General features: G+C 47.2%; 1 protein-coding gene across 2 annotated transcripts; it reads right to left on the bottom strand.

The window, feature by feature from the left end:
• Nucleotides 1–356: 356 nt before the first annotated feature.
• On the bottom strand, nucleotides 357–25113 carry CGRRF1 (cell growth regulator with ring finger domain 1). 2 transcript variants are annotated; one of them, XM_063948380.1, is made up of 6 exons: nucleotides 24982–25113; nucleotides 21971–22110; nucleotides 16771–16948; nucleotides 13525–13672; nucleotides 6780–6887; nucleotides 357–5921 (listed from the first exon to the last, which is right to left on the bottom strand). In XM_063948380.1, exons 2-6 carry the CDS (start codon nucleotides 22032–22034, stop codon nucleotides 5619–5621), a joined length of 801 nt encoding a protein of 266 aa, XP_063804450.1. In that variant the 5' UTR covers nucleotides 22035–22110; nucleotides 24982–25113; the 3' UTR covers nucleotides 357–5618. The 2 variants fall into 2 exon arrangements, with proteins under 2 accessions (XP_063804450.1, XP_063804449.1); XM_063948379.1 differs by lacking the exon at nucleotides 24982–25113 and adding an exon at nucleotides 24614–24901.
• Between the last annotated feature and the right edge of the window lie 3 nt (nucleotides 25114–25116).

Genomic DNA, 25116 nt, shown 5'->3' with positions numbered 1-25116 from the left:
TTCCGCCACACAGTACTGCAACTTTATTCACATTTGATCATGCGATAGTGTCCATAATTCATATTACATCCCACAGTAGTATCACTTTACCTTATAAATATTACTCCTCACAGTAGAGCCCCTTATTCACATTACATCACACTGAATTGCTCCTTATTCACATTACACCACACCCTATTGCTCTTTATTCACATTAGACGACACAGTAGTGCCCTTTCTATACGAAACGCCACATAGTAGAGCACCTTATACACATAATGCCACACATTAGTAATGCATTTATACACATAATTCCACACAGTAATGCCCCTTACACATGAGACACATTATTAATGTCCTTATAAAAATAATGCGCCTTACACATTATGACAACCTTTATTAATGCCCTTATACACATAATGTCCCTTACACATATGCCGCACATTATTAATGCCTTTATACACATAATGACACACATAGTGCCCCTACACATTTGCTGCACATTATTAGTGCCCCTATACACATAATGACACACATACATTAGTACCGTTACACATATGCCGCACATTATTAATGCTCTTATACACATGACACACATAGTGCCCCTTACATATATGTTGCACATTGTTAATGCATTTTAACATGACACACATAATGCTCCTTACACATATTCCGAACACTACTGCACAGCCAACCCACTCACATGCACACTGCCACTAACACTGTGACCTCTGCCTCTGCTTGGATACAGATGTGTCCTCATAAATCTTGCCTCATTGCTAACGTCGGGCACCTTTTTTTATGCATCTTATTTGCATTGTTATGTGGCCAGGACGCACAAGCAGCTTCTGCTGATTAAAATGATATGCAGCATGCCTATATACTGTGTGAGACTGTGGCTGTATCTGCATATGAAATTCTACACACAGAATATAGGCATGCCGCATATCATTTTAATCAGCAGAAGCTACTGATGCCCCTAGGCATATCAAATGCCCTAGGCAATTGCCTAGTTTGCCTATGGCCGGCTCTGCCCGGAGGGGATTGGCTTGGCTGGTTTGGGGGTGTTCCACGCCCCGGACTTGAATCCTTAGAATGTTAGGGACTTACTGGATGAGGGCACCTGGACGTGGTGGGTAAGCCCATAACCATGGCCAAGATTATGCTAAAAACCTCTATTTACTGCAAAATTTATTGCAAAATGTATAATAATTCTAATTAGTAATGTTTGAAGAGTGCACCTGCATCTTTTTTCTCTTTGTGTGTGGCACTATAAGTCTCAGCAGGGCAGCACCTTATTACATAATTTAGTTAGGGTGCGCAGTCTAGGGCTCCCCTATATATCCTTTATTGTGTATTTATATGTATACTTGAAGGTATGAGGCTCCTTCAGCCTAGAATTGCACCTCTCCCCGCCTGTCCCTAATGATTTTAAGTAGGGATCCTAGCATCTTCTTACTGTACATATAACAAGGCACAATTAAGGTAAGACCTAAACATTTATTAGGTATGTCAGTTGTGGGGTGATTTTTTGGGGGCGTGGGGCACCCTGAATGGCTTTCCCGCCATATCCGCTCCTCCTCAGAACTGTGCCTCTCCTCCACTCTTCTCCCTTCTTTTCTCGCACGCCTTCCTCTTAAGAGGTGCTCCCATCTTCAGGAACTCCTCTCTCTCAATCAGACTCTCAAACGTCCTCCCCAGTTTTAAGCATCATGCTCTTCAATACCTTTTTATTGCAGTGCACCAGTCCTCGTAATAACTCGATACTTCCCCAACCCTCCTCCATTTATGCTTCCGAGGTCACCCTCCAACTGTTCTTCTCTTACTCTTAGTGTGTAAGCTCTTACAGGCAGGGCCCTTCTCCCTCTTGTTCCTCCCTTGCACACTACAGGACACCAGTGCTCCACCCCCTTGTCTCCTTCTCCCCTTCAGCGTCCCTGAATCACCCCTATGCTGGGTAAAGGATCAGTGAGATGACTCCCACTAGTGACTCCTGCTAGCGGCAGTGAGTTGCCCAGCCCTGCGCCAGTCCGTGGTGCGATATTAATGCTTGGCACTTATGCTACGGCATTCTGCCGGGCGTTGTGAAATGTTTCACGTTTCCTTTGTATCGTGCTGTGTACTTTTTTGTGGCACCTTATAAATAAAAGATAATAATACTAAGGCAAAAACAAAATGACTTTTATTTGAGATAATATCAGCTGAGAAAAGTTTCTCTGGTCACACGAGGCAACGTAATATCTTCCCAGACAGCTGAGCGGGAAATCCCGGGCGTACGTTCTCCAGTCACTAGCCTTATAGCATATTAATTACCTCAGTAGACCTCACAAATCCGACACTTCTCTTACAGGCTGGGCTTAGATATAAGGGGGCCCCAGGTCTATGGGGCTTAGATATAAATAGGAGTTAAAACAAACCCGTGATGACACATTAAACCCTTGTCACAGTCCTGTACCCTTTAGACGAAAGTTCTTACAAGCAGGGCCCTCTCTCCCTCTATGGTGTCCAGGTAATTATGGAGTCTGCAGATTATAGCTATGTTATTATGTATATTGGTATATCTGTGAACCGGTCTACAACTGTCCTGTTTGATCTCCCACGTGACATGTAATTTTGCTTTATGTTATATGCACTATGGGTGTAATTCCAAGTTGATCGCATCAGGAATTTTGTTAGCAGTTGGGCAAAACCATGTGCACTGCAGGGGGGGCAGATGTAACATGTGCAGAGAGAGTTAGATTTGGGTGGGTTATTTTGTTTCTGTGCAGGGTAAATACTGGCTGCTTTATTTTTACACTGCAAATTAGATTGCAGATTGAACACCCCCCACCCAAATCTAACTCTCTCTGCACATGTTACATCTGCCTCCCTGCAGTGCACATGGTTTTGCCCAACTGCTAATAAAATTCCTGCTGCGATGAACTTGGAATTACCCCCTATGTACGGTGTTACGGAACCCGTGTGGCACCTTATATATAAAAGTTAATAATACTCTTCAGTCTATGGTTTAGATCCTCTCTGTAAATGACATATTGCAGCGATCAGAAGACGCACAACTTCGAAATGACAAAACCTAAGCGTCACCAGGCAGCAATTAGTCATGAAGGACGTAACGCACATTAGACAATGAAAGCAATAGGCAAGGGCACCAGCCAGACATAAAATGCTCCTAGATGAACAGCGCGGATGGGCGCAGTGCCGGACTGGGGTATGGAGGGTCTACCGGGGAAATGCAGTGGTAGGGCGCCATGCTTATAGGGTGAGGTCACCATTAGACAGGATGTAGCCTGTAAACAACAATGATACTACAGGGCACAGGCCGGGCCCCTTTCAGTGTCAGACTGGGGTGTGAAGGGCCCTCCGGGTAATGCAATGATAGTGGCCCATAGTTGAGAGTGTGGCCAGCCTTCACGGAGGCTTAGCTAGCCATTATAGAGTGCATGGTCTGGGGCCCCTTATAAATATATATAGTAAACGCTGCTAATGCATGCATGATAATGTACCAGATGAATAACAGCAATGCAATGTAGAAATACACCATAGTCCTGTGCAGTATAAGGAAACATGTATAATGTATAATTCAAGTGCACGGCGTGGAACCTGATTCCTAGAAGAGGTGGGCCTTCAGAAAGTGGGGCCCACCGGGGGTTTCCCCTGTACCCATGGCCCAATTCGACCCTGATCCCTTTATATATAGTAAGTATTGATAGTTCTTGAGATATAAACCACATTATGCTTTGTGGTGAATGCACCATAGTCCTGGGAGAGCAGTATAATGCAACATATGTATAATAATTGAGAACATGATGGTGATCCTGTCTGTATATTCTACATTAATGTACTCTCAGGAGCGGTTCTTGGTGCGGGCAAGCAGTGCCTGCGCCCGGGGCATGTGGCCTGGGTGTGTGGCCGCAGTCACCCCACAGGCGCCCGCCGCCTACCCGCACCCCGGCTGCAGCAGACGCTGTGGGCTGTGTGGGCGTCCGCTGTAGCCGGCGCACCTGTCAGATGCTAGAGGTCATTATTGACCTCTAGTGTCTGTGCGGCACTGCTATGGGAGAGACGTCATGACGTCTCTCCCATAGAGAGGAGCCGCGGGCGGCCAGACGGAGCAGCAGCAGCGGTCGGGAAGCAGATGCGGGGTTGGTAAGTATTGTTTTTTGTGTGTGTTTGTAAGCGGCTACTAAGGGGCACAACTGCTGGGGCAAATCTACTGGGGGAATAGCTATAGGGAGCACAACCACTGGGGCAAACCTACTGGGGGCATAGCTACAGGGGGCAAATCTACTGGGGGCATAGCTACAGGGGGCAAATCTACTGGGGGCAAATCAACTGGTGGTAAATCAACTGGGGGCACAACTACTTGGGGCAAATCAACTGGGGACATAGCTACAGGGGGCACAGCTACTGGGGGCACACCCCTCCCCTATGAAGCCATGCCCCTATTTTTTGACGCTCGCCTTTGGCGCGCACTAACTGTTTTACCACTGGGGGGGCGCCAGTGGAAACTTTCGCACCGGGCACCACAAGATGTAGAACCGGCCTTGTGTACTCTACATATGAAAGGGGATCCCCATACACAGCCGGTGTCTATATCTCAGTAAGAACTTCATTAGGTATAGTAAAGACTAAATACATGCTATTGCAAAAATATAGGTTCAGTTATCTAAGTTATTACCCCTGGGATGTCCCAAGTGTTAGTTACTCTTTATGTATTTTACAACTACATTCTTAGTTTGTAATACGCTATATTTTAAATATTATTTTCGCACAAGAAAACATTTGATCTGTTGACCTAACCGCTAATTTTGATTGGTCGGAAGGACGAATCTTGGTGTAGTTTCTATAGGAACAGACCAAGCAGCCACGTTCACCCATGTTCCTGCTCTGCCAGGTAACTGACCCTCTAGCAGACTGCATGGTCTGGAAACGGACATTAGAGGAGGGGGTGATGGCCTCAGGCAGTGGGAACCACCAGGGATTTCCCCTGTACTGCTGTGGTCCAGTCCGATCCTGCTTGTGCGGTTCACACTGACAGAGGTACATAAGTGCGCAAAGTTCTGGCAGAGTTATAAGATTTAACTATGAAATGGAAGATCTCAATTAATTACCTTTGCTGGACATACAGGAGTAATATAATTAAAACACGTTATAAATATTCCTTCAAACACGTACTTCATCTCACAGCCTATCCATAGCGGAGCAGCCATAGTGTGGGCTGAACCATTATTCCAGGGGAGACCGCCTCAATTTACTAGGAGCCATTGACCTGTCCGGTCACTCTGCTCTGCCACCCATTTCCAGTGAGCCAATCACCGGCATCCTCAAAAATACTGGTCCCACTCACAGAAATGGCTGCCTGCAGTGTGAGTAGGGGGGTGAGTAAGCCTTTCAGTATAGGGACTTGGGCAGGTGAAATGATGTTATTTATACAGTACTGGCCTGAGCACTGGCTATGACAGAGCAATGCCATACACCTAGCATATCAGGATTCCAAGTCTTTCCGGGCCTTCTTTCCTAAACGCCGGGTTTTCCAAGCCACCGATTTTTATTGGTTGTCCCAGCTTTGAAAAACCCGCCCCCTAGTGAACAGAGCCCTCTGTCTTCGGAAAATAGCGGATACGGCCTGCAGAGCTTCGTCACCCGGTTGGTGGAGTCCTGTTGCGTAAAGGAAAGGATTCCTGTATGAACTGGCGGCACATCGGGCAGTGCTGAAATCGCATTAAGCATCCGTCACACAGACACACGTGCCGACACGGTAACAGTACCCAATTCACGGTGTCGTTCTGACACACAACGCAGTCCTTGCCGCTGTCTTCCTGCAGATCATCGTCTGACAGTCCCAACTTCTGAAGCAGTTCCTTGTCCCTCTCCCAGGAGTCGTCTTCTCTCGTGACCTCCGTCGTCTCTGCTGGCTTATCACTCGCAGACATATAAAGTTGCTAGGTAAAGCACAATAAGGACAGTTACACCCAAGAAATATACATATTAATGTATAATGCGTGTGGATAACATCTACCGCACAAGCCGCAGCTAGCTTTCCTCTACAGCTTGTTGAAAAGTAAAATGTAATGGAGTACTTTCTCCCCATTGCATTATAGTGGGACAACCAGTTACCAGCCCGTCAAAATGACGGAACAACATAACCGTTATGTCAGGCCGAATGGAGCAACAATTGAATTCCCCCCATAGAGGTGAGGAACAGCGTTAGCCTTTTATTATATAGGATTATGAACCTCAGATAAAAGTGTATCCACATTGCTTTATTTATACTAGTGCATCCATTTGTCCAAATTGCAAAGCACAGCACGGTCATTCAAACTTGTGCATTTGCGATGTGCGAACACTTTGCTCTGCTAATCTGATCTCATAATGTCATCGCCTACCCAAGGATAATTTGCGCCCCCTTCTGGACTGAAGGGCCCTCTCGGAGGCTCCTGCAGAAATAAATATCCATGTTGCCTGTCTCTGCTTTTCCAAAGCCACTAATTAATGCAAGATAACAGACGCTGAAAAATACAACCCAAAAATGAATATTCTAAATGGAATCCATCTTTAAAAGGTTTACGTAAGGAAGGTCTGGATTTTATGGAATCCAGTGGGTCCACTTAACATTATTCACACAACATTGGCTGTGTTTCCCGCTTCTGCACAATGTAGTCGTGGGTTTGTTGTTGTGGCCTGCACGCTGCCTGTCGGAGGAGAGCTCAGGGGCTTCAAAACCTTCACCCTAATCTACGGTTTTATTCCACATCCAAAAACCCGGTGACCTTTCCGCCAGTTCCTAGAGAGCGTCTTACCTTAAGGTCGTAATATTGACCTTGCGCGGTCAGGAGATACTGATAAATGATCCTGCTCGGGAGCCGGTAACTTCTGTCAGGAATATGAATCACGCTCAGCATTGACACCTGTCACAGCAACAAAAAATCCAGTGTAAAGAAAAGGGCAGACTGGAAGCCATTGTATACAAGCTTGGTTATTTTCATGCGATGATCTGTGAAGTGTTTCGTTACGACATGAGATACGTCACACTCTGAAAAGCGCGCCGGTGTAGGGATCACTGATCCCCGTACCTCTGTACTTCCCCTGGACACTGATGGGAACATTGGGGGTAATTCCAAGTTGATCGCAGCAGGAATTTTTTTAGCAGTTGGGCAAAACCATGTGCACTGCAGGGGGAGCAGATATAACATGTGCAGAGAGAGTTAGATTTGGGTGTGGTGAGTTCAATCTGCAATCTAAATTGCAGTGTAAAAATAAAGCAGCCAGTATTTACCCTGCACAGAAACAAAATAACCCACCCAAATCTAACTCTCTCTGCAGATGTTATATCTGCCCCCCCCCCCCCCCCCCCCTGCAGTGCACATGCTTTTGCCCAACTGCTAAAAAATTTCCTGCTGCGATCAACTTGGAATTACCCCCATTGTTGGGTCACGGACACAGAATACTGGCAACAATAAATGGTCCCTCTGGCTCAATAGAGAGATGGAGGGACAGCTGTGAAAGACTCTGCGCGGTATAACGGTACATCCCTAGCTGGAGTAGAAGCAGCCGCTTTGTGGCTGAACCAATAGAAGAATACTGCAACCATTCACTAGGAGCCAGTGACGTCAGAGAACTTCACAATGGAGCAACGCATAATACGAGGAGAATGAAGACACCACTAAGGGCGATTCTTGCCTTTAACAAACGTAAAATAAAATAAAAAAATGGCAGTAGTTGTGTTGTGGGGTGTAAAGAAGCATCCAAAATGCCAAGCTTAAACCAAACTACTGATGAACAAACAAGCTTTCTTCATTATCCACATCTCATCTATAACCTTCTTCCAATGTGCATAGATGAGATGTGGTTATATTCCGACAGTCAGAAGACTGCCAGTGGGATCCTGAAGGTAAGTACTGGGGTTGGGGTTTAGGCTGCGGGAGCGGGATGTTAGCGATAGGTTGCAGAAGGGTGGTGGTGGTGGGGGGCAGTTAGAGTTAGGGTGCGGCGATGGGCGAGGGTTAGGCTGCAGAAGCAGGTTATGGATAGGCTGCAGGAGGGGTTGGGTTAGGGTCAGGCTGTGGGAGGTTAGGGTTAGACTGCGGGGAGGGGGGTTAATGTTAGGCTGTGGAGGGGGTTAAGGTTAGGCTGTGGGGGTGGGAGAGGGTTAGGGGTAGACTGCGGGAGGTTAAGGATAGGCTGCAGGAGGGGTTGGGTTAGGGTCAGGCTGTGGGAGGTTAGGGTTAGACCGCGGGGGAGTGGGGTTAATGTTAGGCTGTGGAGGGGGTTAAGGTTAGGCTGTGGGGGTGGGAGAGGGTTAGGGGTAGGCTGCAGGAGGTTAAGGATAGGCTACAGGAGGGGTTGGGTTAGGGTGGAATACTTACCCCGGAAGCCATCGGGATTCCGCTGTCGGTCTTCTGACCCAACCCACATAAACTGCAGTAGAGTGTAGACTGAACTGCTATATACTCTTCTGGTATCCTTTATGACAAGTGATTTTAGCGGATTATTCAGGTTTGTTAGCAAACCAAAAAAAGCAGACTTATGGGCAAAATCATGTGCACTGCAGGTGGGGCAGATGTAACATGTGCAGAGAGAGTTAGATTTGGGTGGGTTGTATTGTTTCTGTGCAGAGTAAATACTGGCTGCTTTATTTTTACACTGCAATTTAGATTTCAGTTTGAACACACCCCACCCAAATCTAACTCTCTCTGCACATGTTACATCTGCCCCACCTGCACTGCACATGGTTTTGCCCATTAGAGTGCTTTTTTGGTTTGCTAACAAACCTGAATAAGGTCCTTAAACTGCTGAAATAGATGAATGGACAAATTCTATGGATCTAGCCATTCACCGGGCGGAGGGGCTCTTTCATTTCCTTTGGACTTTTAGGGGGGTTCATTCCCAGTTGGATACAACCGTGTCTTTTGCAGCAGTCGCACCAGTGTATGGTAATGACACTACGAAGCCCTTCCCTGGTGTATGTCTGTGCGTCCCAAATGTGCAAGGACGGAACGCGGCGTCCATCGTTGATGAATTATTACTTGGTGTGTTGGAACTTGCACCAGCGATACGGCAGGAGCAGATTCTCCGTATAAGTATGGCCGCCTATGTGAGCGCGTCAGTGTCTCTGTGTAAAACCGCCTTCCCCGACACGCCTGTGTCACTCCCACCTCTGTGCTTCTTTGTATACACCCCCCTCCTGTGACCTCCCAGTCACTGCTCGATAATGATTCCATAGGGTTTGGATTGCGTTATTAATGACCTCACACTGCGGGGAAGATTTGTCAAAGTGTGGAGATAAAATGGAAAGAGATAAAGTACCGTCCAAACAGCTCGTGTCATTTTTTTAAACACAGCGTGTAAAATGACAGTTGGGAGCTGGTTGGTTGGTACTTTATCTCTCTCCAAGGCTTAGGGGGTCATTCCGAGTTGATCGCTAGCTGCTGTTGTTCGCAGCGCAGCGATCAGGCAAAAAAACGGCACTTCTGCGCATGCGTATGGGACGCAATGCGCACGCGCGTCGTACTTTCACAAAAGCCAATGCAGTTTTACACAAGGTCTAGCGACGCTTTTCAGTCGCACTGCTGGCCGCAGAGTGATTGACAGGAAGTGGGGGTTTCTGGGAGGCAACTGACCGTTTTCGGGGAGTGTGTGTAAAAACGTAGGCGTGTCGGATAAAAACGCAGGCGTGGCTGGCCGAACGCAGGGCGTGTTTGTGACGTCAAAACAGGAACTACACAGTCTGAAGTGATCGCTAGCTAGGAGTAAGTCTCCAGCTACTCTGAAGCTGCACAATCTTTTTTTGTAGCAGCGCTGCGATCCCTTAGTTCGCACTTCTGCTAAGCTAAGATGCACTCCCGGAGGGCGGCGGCTTAGTGTTTGCACTGCTGCTAAAAGCAGCTAGCGAGCGATCAACTCGGAATGAGGGCCTTAGTACTTAGACCCCTTTATTTATCTGGAAGCTTTGATACATCTCCCCACACTATGGCAGCGTTATTGCAGCATGTGTGGCCGCAGACAGCCAGCTGACTGGTGTGGAGATGCCTCTTACTCACGGCGTTATCAGCAGTGCAGGAAATGCGCTGTCAGTGAGGCAGGGAGGGTTCTGGCTGAACTCTAAGCCTCTACTTACTGGCAGGAGTATCACGCTGGGTCATGATGCTCTGTGACTGGAAAACACGGAATATACCGGTCAGCAGACCTGGCTGGGAAGCTGGAAATCACCTAGACTAGTTATTTCATACATGTACAGAGCTTCCTAAGCCCCTGCTGATTAGGGAGATGGCTTTGTCAGCAAGATGCCAAACTACACCCTTGTCCTATCAAGCTCAGAATCCGGGAACACAGGTTCACCAGCTCAGGTGAATCAGTTGTTGCTTTTTGGAAGATCCTGTGTACAAAGGGAGCAAGGCTCCCCTAATTCTGAAACAGGAAAGGGGGGCGTCCATGTGGCACAGCTTGCAGTCCTAAAACGTCACCCACAAATCATTGTTGGGGCATACATTGGGAAAGACGCATCTGCCCTGGACTGTTGAGTCGCTTGGCATTTGGACGGCGTGTGTTGTGATTGATGGATAATGCTGGTGGTCTGTATGACCAAAGTACAACCCACGACACAGAATTAGTAAGATAAGTATTATACAGGAACTGTGTGAACAAAAGGAGAAATATCTTGGACAACTGCTGACATCAACGGTCTTAGCAGTTCATAATATTTCTCACAATGTTGGCCATGTTAGAGCATTTCTCACCCACAAAGATCATGTTCTTCACACATTGGGGGTAATTCAGACCTCATCGCTCGCTAGCGTTTTTTTTGCAGCGCTGCTATCAGGTCAGAACTGCGCATGCACCGCAATGTGCGTCACACGGGTACAAAGCGAATTGTTGCTGTGCGATGGGTTTTACGAAGAATCCATTCGCACAGCCAATCGCATGGAGATTGACAGGAAGAGGGCGTTTGTGGGTGGTAATTGACCGTTATCTGGGAGTGGTTGGAAAAACGCAGGCGTGTCCAGGCGTTTGCAGGGCGGGTGTCTGACGTCAATTCTGGTCCCGGACAGGCTGAAGTGATCGCAGCGGCTGAGTAACTCCTTGGCTGCGCAGAGACTGCACAAGATCAGTTTGTACAGCTCTGCTACACATGCGATCGCACACTTGCACAGCTAGAATACACTCCCCAGTGGGCGGCGACTATCCGAACGCTGGACTGCAAAAAAATACTAGCGAGCGATCAGGTCTGAATTACCCCCATTGTTTGTACACTGTCTGAGCAATACTTACAGCTTCTCTTGTTCAGTCTTCCCTTCCTCCTTCGTAATTACCTCAGCGACATTACACTGCAGATACACACAGCTCAGACCCGACACCTGGTCCTGCCCTAACCCCTTATCTATTCTGTAATATGCCAGAATATCTGTTCCATCTATGGAGGTCATTCCGAGTTGTTCGCTCTGTAAATTTTTTCGCATCGCAGCGATTTTCCGCTTAGTGCGCATGCGCAATGTCCGCAGTGCGACTGCGCCAAGTAAATTTGCTATGCAGTTAGGTATTTTACTCACGGCATTACGAGGTTTTTTCTTCGTTCTGGTGATCGTAATGTGATTGACAGGAAGTGGGTGTTTCTGGGCGGAAACTGGCCGTTTTATGGGTGTGTGGGAAAAAACGCTACCGTTTCTGGGAAAAACGCGGGAGTGGCTGGAGAAACGGAGGAGTGTCTGGGCGAATGCTGGGTGTGTTTGTGACGTCAAACCAGGAACAACAAGCACTGAACTGATCGCAGATGCCGAGTAAGTCTCGAGCTACTCAGAAACTGCACAGAGATGTATTTTCGCAATAATGCGAATCTTTCGTTCGCAATTTTAAGAAGCTAAGATTCACTCCCAGTAGGCGGCGGCTTAGCGTGTGCAATGCTGCTAAAAGCAGCTTGCGAGCGAACAACTCGGAATGACCCCCTATATGCAAGCAGTAGGCGTCACACCGTGATATGTCCTGCTCTAGCAGGCCTGCTGGGGCCACTCCCCAGCTGAGGACTGGGGGAAGACCAAGGGCAGCCCCTAGTGTGACAACACAAGAGGGGTTTAAAAAAGATGCACAGCAGACGGCTTCTCTCTCCTCTACAATGATAGCATGGGACTATTGCTCGGGTTGATTGGTTGCAGGGTGGCAAAGGATTAGCTGCAAGTGGTTTAGGAAGCCTCCATAGAGTTTGTTACATTGTGTACTAAACAAAAGCTGGAGAACATTAATCTCAGTCCCTTCCATGTTGTAAGAGGAATGAGGAGCCTGGCTCACCAGCAGGGGCTGGGGTGGGGTGTCATTTGCAGTGTGTGATGACCCCTTAATGTCCAAGAAGAACAACTTAGTAGAAAGAGTGAAAGTGAATGCAAAACACAATTTCTAGGTCACGATTTGCCCAGATATCACTATGGCCCTCATTCCGAGTTGATCGCTCGCTAGCTGCTTTTAGCAGCAGTGCAAACGCTAAGCCGCCGCCCTCTGGGAGTGTATCTTAGCTTAGCAGAAGTGCGAACGAAAGATTAGCAGAACTGCACGTAAAAATTTTCATGCAGTTTCTGAGTAGCTCCAGACCTACTCCTACCTTGCGATCACTGCAGACAGTTTAGTTCCTGGTTTGTCGTCACAAACACGCCCTGCGTTCGGCCAGCCACTCCCCCGTTTCCCCAGGCACGCCTGTGTTTTTACCTGTCACGCCTGCGTTTTTTTTAGCACACTCCCTGAAAACGCTCAGTTATCACCCAGAAACACCCACTTCCTGTCAATCACTCACCGATCAACAGAGCGACAGAAAAGCGTCACTCGACCTTGTGTAAAACTACAGTTTTGTGTGAAAGTACTTTGCGCGTGCGTACTACGGTCCTTACGCATGTGCAGAATTGCCGCTTTTTCAACTAATCACCGCGCTGCGAACGAAAGCAGCTAGCGATCAACTCGGAATGAGGGCCAATGTCATTGCGTGAAAGGAACACAATCTGACCCAAAAGACATTTACAAATGTGACTATGTCAGCTTGAGCAACCATTACTAGAACACAATTATATCACTGATGTTGGGCAGACTGCATGCATTTAGGGGGGTATCTCTAGTCCCTATTCAGTCACCGGGCTGCCTGCTCATCAATATAGGCTCAGCCTACAGCAGGAGTGTTCAACATGCAGCCCTCTCGCTGTTGTGGAACTACACATCTCAGCATGCCCTCTCACAGTTCTGCTATTAGTGCATGCTAAAACTGTGGCAGGCATGCTGGGATGTGTAGTTCCACAAAAGCTTGCCCTACAGAACGTGTGCCTCTGCTGTGTGCAATGTAAAACAACAGGTGCAATGTAAAACGGTTGTGGGTATGACTAGAAAAGACGGGGACTTTCTAGTGTGGAAAACCCGCTGATAGCTATCTCCGAGGCAGGGGCTTCCCTTTAGGGTGTCAGGATGAAATGCGATCAGGCCGAATAAAAACCACAGGCAATAAGAACAACAACTCGGTAAGGGTGAAAGTATACATCAGTGCTTGTGTGCGTATACACTGACGGAGAGCGGACTTACAATAGGATATAACTCCCGGTTGTCCGCATCAGCCAGCGTGAGCACTGCTATAAGCGGATAACAAGTCCGGGGCACGGGGCCAAAATCTTCTATCTTCTTGTCCTCCGGCAGCTGAATTAATATTTCTTCTTTGCTTTGTTTCTGGACGCTGGATGAGTGTTTAGGAAAATACTGTCAGTGATTGGGGGGGTTGTGCTCACTGCACCATACTGCTGATACAATAACACAGTGGTTCGTGCGTTGCCTCAATAGAGTCCTGGTGGCCTTACTTGAACTCAGTATTTTTGGGTGGTGGGGGTTGGGGGCTCAGAGAGAAGGTCTTCCCGCCCCAGCACCAAGGTCAACTGAGTGCAAAGTGAAGATAAGTCCTGACAACGAGAGAGAGAGAGAGAGAGAGAGAGTGTGTGTGTGTGTGTGTGTGGCGTGCATGTCAGTTCGCCCCCCCCCCCCTCGCAGAAGTGCAAAGGCTTCAGGAGTAACTCCCGGCCAGCGCAGCTTTAGCGTGCTGGCCGGGAGCTACTCCTCACTCCCTGGCCCGCAGCCCGTTCGGTCCGGCCACGCCTGCGTTGGTCGGACCGCGCCTACGAAACGGCGGCCAAACGCTGCCGTTTCGCCCCCTCCCGCCCATCGATCGCCTCTGCCCGTCAATCAGGCAGAGGCGATCGCTGTCCTGCTACGGCCTTCGGCCGTCCCGCATGTGCAGGCGCACTACAGGGGCGGCGCTTGCGCAGCAGGGACCCGTTCGCTCTGCTGCGTTAAAACGCAGCGAGCGAACGGGTCGGAATGACACCCTATATTCCCTACCACATGTACACGCACACACATTCACACTAGGATTCATTTTTGTTTTGAGCCAATGTACTACTAGTTTTGGATTGTGGGAGGAAACTCACACAAGCACGGGGAGAACATACAAACTCCATACAGATGGGGCCATGGTGGGAATGAAACCCACGACCTCAGTGCTGCAGGCAGTAACGCTAACCACTACCCCATCCGTGCTGCCCTATATGCATTCTCTCAATGAGTAATTAGCCAGACGTGGCAGTCTCTGTGCTTTGTCAGTAATTCCAGTTCTGCAGAACAGGGCGGATACGACCACGTATCCTATTTACTAACCAGTCCTTAACCAAATGCCGGCAGTCACCGCTCTCGTTCCGGCAGTAAGTGGCAATCATCAGAGCGCTGGGAGGGGCACGCCGTGTGCCAGGAGGTGCCATCAGAGACATAGATATCCAAGATAACGTGCTATCCATAATAACCAATAGTAACGGCAGGCCTTATAACTTAGACAGAAGTTTTCCTAATGAATACGGACATGATGACATCAGAAGTCACCGATTATAAGCAATGGTTTATATTGATATTATTTATAGGAGTTATATTCTACAAGTTGATTCACTATGTGGACGTCACCCCCTAAACCATTCACGACAGTGGGAGTTATAAAATAACTGTATAATATCTTATTATCTACCTCCCTGTAAGCTAAGGGTGTGGTATAGGATATCTACAGGAATTAGATAGAGCCAAAAGGACATCACGTATAAGGTAGACAGTAGCAATTGTCAAAAGGTCGGCACTGCAATCAAGGTCGACACATCGGGGTGTTATTTTCTCTGTTTCACGATATACGTTAGGACCCCATTCATAGCAAACGTAGGCTCTCGCGGGCTCACTTTAATCGACATGCGTTGGGAAAGGTTCTACTATTCCCAATTGTAGTCCACGTGTTTGTTAAATCAAGCAAAAGTTTAAAAATATGTGAAAAACACCCAAAATCTTATGTCGACCAATGTGATGTCGAACTTTTGAACCTGTCAACCTTAAGCACTATCTTTTACCCGTCGACCATATGGTGTCGACCTACTGACTGTGTTGATCTATCATCCAGATATCGTAATCTATCATCATCCATTCTGGGCTGACTACGGCACTGTTCATATAAACCAACTTGGATTTTCCGTACGGTAATCCCGTCTGGGCATAGGACCCCTCGTACTTCTACACCCTGGGCAGGAGGGGTGGATGATAGCGGGACATATTACATATGATTCTCCCTTGTGATACGCAGAATAATATTTCTCTGCTTTCATAGGTGGTCATTCCGAGTTGTTCACTCGCTAGCAGTTTTTAGCAGCCGTGCAAACGCTATGCCGCCGCCCACTGGGAGTGTATTTTAGCTTAGCAGAAGTGCGAACGAAAGGATCATAGAGCGGCAGCAAAGTTTTTTTGTGCAGTTTTAGAGTAGCTCAAAACCTACTCAGCGCTTGCGATCACTTCAGACTGTTCAGTTCCTGTTATGACATCACGAACACGCCCTGCGTTCGCCCAGCCACGCCTGCGTTTTTCCTGGCACGCCTGCATTTTTTCGAACACTCCCTGAAAGCGGTCAGTTGACACCCAGAAATGCCCACTTCATGTCAATCACTCTGCGGCTGCCTGTGCGACTGAAAAGCTTCGCAAGAGCGTGTGTGAAACTACTTCGTTCGTTGCATTAGTACGATGCGCATACGCAGAAGTGCCGTATTTTTGCCTGATCGCTGCACAGCAACGAATGCAGCTAGCGATCAACTCGGAATGACCACCCTAGTTACTAGAACGGCTGCTGCATATACTGGGCCCGATTCAGTAAGGACCCAGAAATAGAGTAAAAATGCCCATCATAAAAATTGCAAATACATCGCCATATGTGGGCTGATCGCTGCAATTCCTAATACATGGAAGATTTTTCCTATCTGCTCTAGGCGAGCTCGTCCACAATTTTTGCTAAACAAGAGGCTGGACATGGTCATCGCTGACGTCAGAGGCCCTCCTTAAAAACGCCTGCGTGTTTTCAGACACACCCAGAAAACGCCGGCTTCCGCCCAGAAACGCCGGCTTCCTGTCACTCAAACAGCGGCTGTATTGCGATCACAATGCGTACACATTTTTAGTCACTGTTTTTGCTAGTGCGTGCGCAATGCGAACGCTGAGCATGCGCAGTCGCTCGATAAATCAGCCGAATTGCGATTAGCAAATTTGGCGATCCTTACTGAATTAGGCCCACGGTGCGAGTTCTGCACATTAATATTCATTATTATGGAATGTTCATGGATTTCCTAATTCAGTGAAAGTGGGAAAGTGGGAAACGTGTGGCCTTATATCCCGGGATGTTCAGTTTGCGAGAGTGAGACTTCCCAAGCGAGCAAAATACCGTAACAAAGCGGAATTAGGGTGACGGTATTGGTAACACGGGAAGGATACACATGTTGGTCTTTGTGCAGGTATGCGCTGTACAGAGCGTCCTCCAGGGCTCCGGGGGTCCTTATCTGGGAACGGTAGACATGTTGCTGTAGAGCCCCCTGTACATTCTGTACGCTGCACCCCCAGTAACAGGACAGGACACACTTCTCCAGGCAATGTGGTCTTAGTGTCACGCCTGCTACGAATACAAAAGAAAGCTTAATTAGCATCACATAATAATTGTCATTAAACACATGGGTGATCACAGTTATACAGTATCCCCCCCCCAAATCTATTCTTCTAGAACACAAAGATCCTGCATGGATATCTTTACCATTATGCTAAGAAACGGCACCACCTGGGCACGGTTAAGCAGTTATTTATGAACATAGGTGGTCATTCCGAGTTGATCGCTCGCTAGCAGTTTTTAGCAGCCGTGCAAACGCTATGCCGCCGCCCACTGGGAGTGTATTTTAGCTTAGCAGAAGTGCGAACGAAAGGATCGCAGAGCGGCTACATAAAAAATTGTGCAGTTTCAGAGTAGCTCAATACCTACTCAGCGCTTGCGATCACTTCAGACTGTTCAGTTCCTGATTTGACGTTACAAACACGCCCTGCGTTCTCCCAGCCACACCTGCATTTTTCCGACCACTCCCTGAAAACGGTCAGTTGACACCCAGAAACGCCCACTTCATGTCAATCACTATGCGGCCAGCAGTGCGACTGAAAAGCTTCGCTAGACCTTGTGTAAAACTACTTCGTTCGTTGTAATAGTACGTTGCGCGTGCGCATTGCGCTGCATATGCATGAGCAGAAGTGCCTTTTTTTGCCTGATCGCTGCGCAGCGAACGATCAACTCGGAATGACCCCAATAGGCCTTACGATATACAGTACATGTGCTTGAGGTCACACTGAGCTATAAATGCAGTTTAGGTCAGGAAAGGAAACGTCTCTTTGTCTGTTGGTTTATCTTTGTTACAGGTCATCGAGCTTTTGTGCTTACATCACTGACCACCTACATCACCCATAAAGGTTAGGTGGGCTGTCATGCCATTAGAGCATTTCACTGAATATGAGCGATTTCAAATTATAGGGGTTGTCCACATTTAACTACAGTAACCTCCTCCGTTCTAGCACAAAGAGGATCCCTCGTCTGCCTGTTATGTGAAGCTGGCTCACGCGGTGAAAGCTAGTTCCCAATTTCCATATGTGGGCAACGCCATTAACCGTTACACTAAAGCTAGACAAAATAAAGATTCTGGTTCCATAGTGAGTGCTGTGGGTATGTACATATGTATCTTGGATTACATATAGCTAGATTCTGAGTATGACACGAGTGGAAGTTATGCGAACGGATCCTGTAGATATCTACAAACTGCTCGAACTATGGGGGTTATTCAGAGTTGATCGTAGCAGCAAATGTGTTAGCAGTTGGGCAAAACCATGTGCACTGCATGTGGGGCAGATGTAACATGTGCAGAGAGAGTTAGATTTGGGTGGGTTATATTGTTTCTGTGCAGGGTAAAATACTGGCTGCTTTATTTTTACACTGCCACTTAGATTTCAGTTTGAACTCACCACACCCAAATCTAACTCTCTCTGCACATGTTACATCTGCTCCCCCCTGCAGTGCACATGGTTTTGCCCAACTGCTAACAAATTTGCTGCAGCGATCAACTCTGAATTAGGCCCTATACCAGGCATAAGCACATAGGCGGAGCTTGAAAGCACGGATAAAGCGACCACGCATTTCGCACGGAACTGATCCATCTGGTGGGAGAGTCATGGGTGTGTAGACCAACTCCCATAATCACTTGTGTGCGGGTGGAGATGAGACGCCTCTTCCAGACAGATCACCTAGCATGGGAAGGGTGTAAGTCCCAATACTACTGGTGGTGGCTGTGGCTGGACACACAGCGGTTAGCCCGGCCTTCTGTACGCAGATGCAGGGATAATCAGCATAGATGGGCATATAACTCACATCAGCAAGAAAAAGTGGGCGCAGATGAGTCTGACTCTGTATCAGGCAAGCGTGACCTTATGAAATGCGCAGTGGCGCATCTATAATTGGTGCCAGGTCTCCTAGAGTCCAACTGCGCAGCTGGCTAGAAGAGAGGCCCAAACAGAGACTGCACACTGCCCCCTCCTCTCTTACTGCGTACCTGGAAAAGCGTGGTGGTGATTTGTACGATTGCAGCATCTAGACCAGGTAAAAAGCACATACGCACTTGACTCTAACTCATAATTATTCCGAATACACTATGGGAGGGATTCAAATGAGGTATCACGCCCAATCTCCTTTCTAAAGTGATCCCAGTTATCGTGCATATTGCGCCCATAGTAATCAGGTTTAGTTGTGTCAAGTTTTGGGCGCCGGGGGTAGCGAGCCGAAATGATTATACCACACCCGTCAGCAGAAACAGAATGGGTGTGGAAGGGGGTGAAACGAATTGAATACCTCCTTATGTCTTTCCCATTTTTCATTCCAAAGACGAATGTTAGTGCACTTAGCCTTAGAATAAGTACGTATAACACATACCGACTGAGACCTCTGATGTAACAGTTCTCCAGCTGGACCAAGCATCTTTGGAAGGATAGGAATCTAAAATCATCCGTACAGTCCACACTATTACACTACTCGTCTTTCAGTCCGGACTTGTGCCAATGGGTTTAGGACCCAATTCAGACCTGATCGCAACAGCAATTTTTTTCTCTAAAGGGCAAAACCATGGGGGGTAATTCCAAGTTGATCGCAGCAGGAAATTTTTTAGCAGTTGGACAAAACCATGTGCACTGCAGGGGAGGCAGATTTAACATGTGCAGAGAGAGTTAGATTCGGGTGTGGTGTGTTCAATCTGCAATCTAATTTGCAGTGTAACAATAAAGCAGCCAGTATTTACCCTACACAGAAACACTATAACCCACCCAAATCTAACTCTTTCTGCACATGTTATATCTGCCCCCCCTGCAGTGCACATGGTTTTGCCCAACTGCTAAAAAATTTCCTGCTGCGATCAACTTGGAATTACCCCCTATGTGCACTACAGGTGGGGCAGATGTAACATGTGCAGAGAACTCCCCTGGTGCAGGTATGCTGCTGCCCAGACAGCAAATGTAACATGTGCAGAGAACTCTCCTGGTGCAGGTATGCTGCTGCCCAGACAGAATACCGAAAATAACAAACAGAAAAAAGAAATTGAAGAAAACTTTCTGGAGCTGCAGAGTGTGCATCCTCTCCTGTGGGAGGGGCATAGAGGGGAGGAGCCAGCACACCCAGTTGAAGAAATTTAAAGTGCACTGGCTCCTTTGGACCCAGTCTATACCCCTATCGTACTAGATTCCCTAATATCCTTTATGGATGTCAGAGAAATAAAGCAGCCAGTATTTACCCTGCACAGAAACAATATAACCCCCCCCCCCCCAATCTAACTCTCTCTGCACATGTTACATTTGCCCCACCTGCATGGTTTTGCCCATTAGAGAAAGAATTTGCTTTTGCGATCAGGTCTGAAATAGGCCCTTAGTTGGGGGGTGACAGCTCACTAAATAATCCCGTGCTGCAAAATACAATTTTGTATTTCTACTTAAGTGCCGGGATAGGCACACTGACACCCTAACTGCAACCTAACTTCTCCGATCAGATGGTGCCAACCTTTATACCCCCCCTGGCCTGCAAATCAATGCACAATAAAACTGGCACATGTGTGCAATCAGTGGCGTATCTGCGACGGGTGCACCCATATTATATAATCACCTCTGTGCAGTCTTGCGACTGCGCTGCAGAATCCACTGGGAAAAGCGCACGGTGAACATTTTCCCAGAGAGTCACACAAGCGCAGTAAAGAAGTCACCTGGAACATGTGCAACAACGCCACAGTCTACTGTGCTGCGAATGAGGCCCGCACAGGGACTGCACACAGGACCCCTTCTCTCTCAGACCCCCCCTGTGTGCATGCATTCAATTCTGAGTGGCGGCCGGCTCTGCACATTACCGCCGAATACAGTAAAGAAAGGTCTGCGCCATTTTCCTGCTCACCTGTTTTGGGTGTTAGGAAACATAAGCAAAACTACTGATCACAGAGTGCCCGCGCCCACCTGCTTTGGCGGTGTTCCGCCCACATCGCTCAGAACTGAATTTCCCTCTTGATGTCACCAACATGCAAGAAGCGCAGATTAGGCAGCATCCGTGTTTCAATAACAATAAAAGGTCCGCTGTACTGTGAATATTGGGGGTCATTCCAAGTTGTTTGCTCGTTGCCGATTTTCGCTATGCTGCGATTTGTTGCTAAATGCGCATGTGCATGGTATGCAGAGCGCATGCGCTTAGTTATTTCACTAAAAACTTAGCAGATTTGCTGTAGATTCTGCTGCGCTTTTCAGTCGCACTGCTGATCGGCGAGTGATTGACAGGAAAGGAGCGTTCCTGGGTGGTAACTGAGCATTTTTCCGGGAGTGTGCTAAAAAACACAGGCGTGTCAGGCAAAAACGCGGGAGTGTCTGGAGAAACGGGGGAGTGGCTGGCCGAACGCAGGGCGTGTTTGTGACGTCAAACCAGGAACTAAATGGACAGAGGTGATCGTAATCTAGGAGTAGGTCTGGAGCTACTCAGAAACTGCAAAGAATTATTCAGTAGCAGTTCTGCTAATCTTTCGGTCGCTATTCTGCTAAGCTAAGATACACTCCCAGGGGGCGGCGGCCTAGCGTTTGCAATGCTGCTAAAAGTAGCTAGCGAGCGAACAACTCGGATTGACCACCCTTGTTCAAAACTGCTTCCGACGTAATTACCATTAATGAAATAGGCCCTAAAGCGGACCTGCATTTGTGCGCTACTTTGCAAAGCGGCCAATAGCTATTGTGCATGCAAGAAAATACAATTGCATTTGCACCCCTGGCATTTGTCCAGGCGCGCTTTTGAACCCGTTACCTGATTTCACCCTAATTGTAAATGAGCCCCAAAGTGCATATGAACTTAAAAATAAAATGGAATATTTTATATGATAAAATGGTCCAGAGATACAAAAACACACATTATAAAATAGCATGTGATAGATAATTATCTTATCCTTACATACTAGGACGCTACGAAGCCAAATTGTGCTAAAGTGTAAATGTGCATTGTGGAGTATTTCTAGCGGCTCATCATCAATCATTGTTTGGTTGCTACGGGTTACACTTTTGTATAAATACGCCCCGTGTCCAGCTGTAGCATTGGATCACTTACTGCCAATGGTGGAAAGATCCGGATTAACAATTTCCAAGCCGAATGGATTCTTCACTTGTTTCATCTGCCTCTTAGAAATGAAGGTATTGGAGCTCGTTTCATCGGAGTTCCGTAGTATGACCGGAACTTCCAGCCCAAACCTGCAGGAGACAAAGGACACCGAGCTGAACATTGCACTGTGCGCTCTGCAATACAGCAGCCTAACATAGAACCATATGAAGTACATACAGCGGTGGCAGCCATTGTGTGCGGGCGGAAGCAATATTTAGGAGAATGCACCTAATCAAACCAAATCAGCCAAAAATCCAAATATTCATATAAGAGTGAGTTCTGGGGGCCATGACGCTCTCCTCCCCACTCCAGCACCACCCCGGCTACCGCTTCCCACCAAACGCCTTACTTCTTACCTGGCGGGAGAGCGGTAAAAGTGGAGAACGATAAACTAACAACCAATCAGCTCCTGACATTTTTCAAACACAGCTTGTAACATGGGCATTAGAGATGATTGGCTGCTACTTTATCTCCGTCCACAGTGCCGGGCAGTGATGGGATGGTGCGTAAAAATTCCATCGCACCAGCGAACGCGAGGAGATTGACAGGAAGAGGGCGTTTGTGGGTGGCAACTGACCGTCTTTGAGGAGGGTCCGGAAAAACGCAGGAGGGACCCAGCGTTTGGAGGGAGGGTTTCTGACATCAGCTCCGGCCCCGATCATGGCACTGGAAGACTAAGTACTGGGCTGTGCAGAGATTTTGGCAAGGACTTTACTATCTTGTTCTGCATAGCCACAGTCTCAATTACCAGTTGCAACTCTCAGGAACTGTACTGCATTTTCATTCTGCACTCACTGTTGAAGATATGTCATTGCCAAGAGTTATACTGTGTGTTCAATAAACTGATTGTTTATAATTTTACTCCGTTGTTGTGGTCACGCCTTCGGGCTCATGGTGTTATAATCATACTGCATGTCTAGGAACCTAATCTCACCTCCACGGTTCACCTACACGCCAGCCCCTTACAACTGAGGCTTCCCTCAGTCAGCCTCAGCCCTCCGTTGTGACGCTACACAGGACACGTGGGCACCCTCTGAGGTTGAAGGAGAGAAAGTTTCAAACCAAATGAAGAAAAGGGTTCTTCACAGTAAGGGCAGTAAAAATGTGGAATTCTCTGCCAGAGAAGGTAGTAATTGCGGACTCCGTTAATATGTTTAAAAATGGATTCGATAAATTCCTAGCTGAACGAGATATCCACGGTTATAGCAATTGAAGGAAGAGAATGCTAGAATAAGCATGAATAATAGCTGTTATTTAGACCTATAAACATAACTTAATATGGGCCACTATAGTTAACTAGTTATATACTGAGTAGTGTAGGAATTATAAATACAGGAATTATTAGTAGTGTAGGAATTATAATGTCTATTTTCAACCTCATCTATTAGGTTACTGTGATCCGGCTTTTTCTTTCTATATGGTATGGATCCAGCTTTTTCTTTCTATAGGGTATGGATCCGGCCTTTTCTTCCTATATGGTATGGATTCAGCTGTTTCTTTCTATATGGTATGGATCCGGCTTTATCTTTCTATATGGTATGGATTCAGCTGTTTGTTTCTATTTGGTATGGGCCCGGATTTTACTTTCTATATGGTATGGATCCGGCTTTTTCTTTCTATATGGTATGGACCCGGCTTTTTCTTTCTATATGGTATGGACCCGGTTTTTCCCCCCTATATATTATGGATCTGGCTTTTTCTTTCTACAGGGTATGGATCCAACTTTTTCTTTCTATATGGTATGGATTCAGCCATTTCTTTCTATTTGGTATGTACTCAGCTTTTTCTATTTGGTATGGATCCGAGTTTTTCTTTCTATTTGGTATGGACCCGGCTTTTTCTATATGGTATGGACCCGGTTTTTCCCCCTATATATTATGGATCTGGCTTTTTCTTTCTATAGGGTATGGATCCAACTTTTTCTTTCTATATGTTATGGACCCAGCTTTTTCTATATGGTATGGATCCGACTTTTTCTTTCTATATGGTATGTATTCAGCTGTTTCTTTCTATAGGGTATGGATCCAACTTTTTATTTCTATATGGTATGGACCCGGCTATATCTATATGGTATGGACCCGGCTATTTCTATATGGTATGGATCTGACTTTTTCTTTCTATATGGTATGTATTCAGATGTTTCTTTCTATAGAGTATGGATCTGGCTTGTTCTTTCTATATGGTATGGACCCGGCTTTTTCTATATGGTATGGACCCGGCTTGTTCTATATGGTATGGACCCGGCTTTTCTTTCTATAGGGTATGGATCCGGCTTGTTCTTTCTATAGGGTATGGACCCGGCTTTTTCTAGATGGTATGGACCTGGCTTTTTCTGTGCAATTAGCATGGACCTGGATTTTACCTACTTCTGCCGTGGGATGAACTTCCACAGAAATATGGCAGCATACTGGGAATAACCTGTGAATAATATTCCATGCCTGGTTGGGAATGCTGGGACATGTAGTCCCACAAAGTAGAAAGCAGCTGGCTACCTGGCACTGTCCTCCTGCCTGCCCCCTGGGCCAGCCACCATGGTGTGAGCCCTGGAGGGGACAGCAGATGGCACAGACAAGGCCCTCATTGGCCACTTACCACCCCAGAACCAGGCCACACGTCACTACGAAGCAGACCAGCACCACAGTGATGTAGAAGAGGGGCGAATATTCGTACAACGTCGCCAGGAATATCGCTGGCATCGCCGAATCGGTCAGACGTCTTCTGCCAGCAGTTACTGTCCTAATAGTTTTGGTCCATCTGGGGAGCCATAACCAGCTCCCATCTCAGCGATTGGTCGACAGTAACATGACGTATGAGGTCACATGACTGAATGTCACCGAGGGCGTGCCGGCCATCTTTGATTTAGGAACAATACATTTTCAGGATTATTATTGAATGCATCATACCACGTGGTACAATAAGAGCATACCCCAAGAGGACGCGTCAGTTACAGTGATACATACTGTATATAGATTCAGGCGCTAAATAATGATTATAGGGAGCGGGAATAAACGCGCCCTTTTTAAAGATGGCCGCTCGTCTCCGTCTGTCACGAAAGTCTAGGCCCCGCCCTCTGCTTCCAGTGCTGCTATGTGATT

This window comes from Pseudophryne corroboree, chromosome 12, assembly GCF_028390025.1.
Source record: "Pseudophryne corroboree isolate aPseCor3 chromosome 12, aPseCor3.hap2, whole genome shotgun sequence".
NCBI lineage: Eukaryota > Metazoa > Chordata > Amphibia > Anura > Myobatrachidae > Pseudophryne > Pseudophryne corroboree.
The sequence above is the reverse complement of the archived record's forward strand: the minus strand, read 5'-3'. Positions and strand labels throughout refer to the sequence as shown.

Bases quoted from the DNA above. Each gene is read 5' to 3' on its own strand.
- CGRRF1 (XM_063948379.1), bottom strand. From the start codon at position 24,717: ATGCCAGCGATATTCCTGGCGACGTTGTACGAATATTCGCCCCTCTTC. The intron at 6,888-13,524 runs GTAAGTCCGCTC...TTGCTGTGACAG, and splicing joins ACCGGGAGTTATATCCTATT to GTGTCAATGCTGAGCGTGAT. The intron at 5,922-6,779 runs GTAAGACGCTCT...TGCTTTACCTAG, and splicing joins GTCAATATTACGACCTTAAG to CAACTTTATATGTCTGCGAG.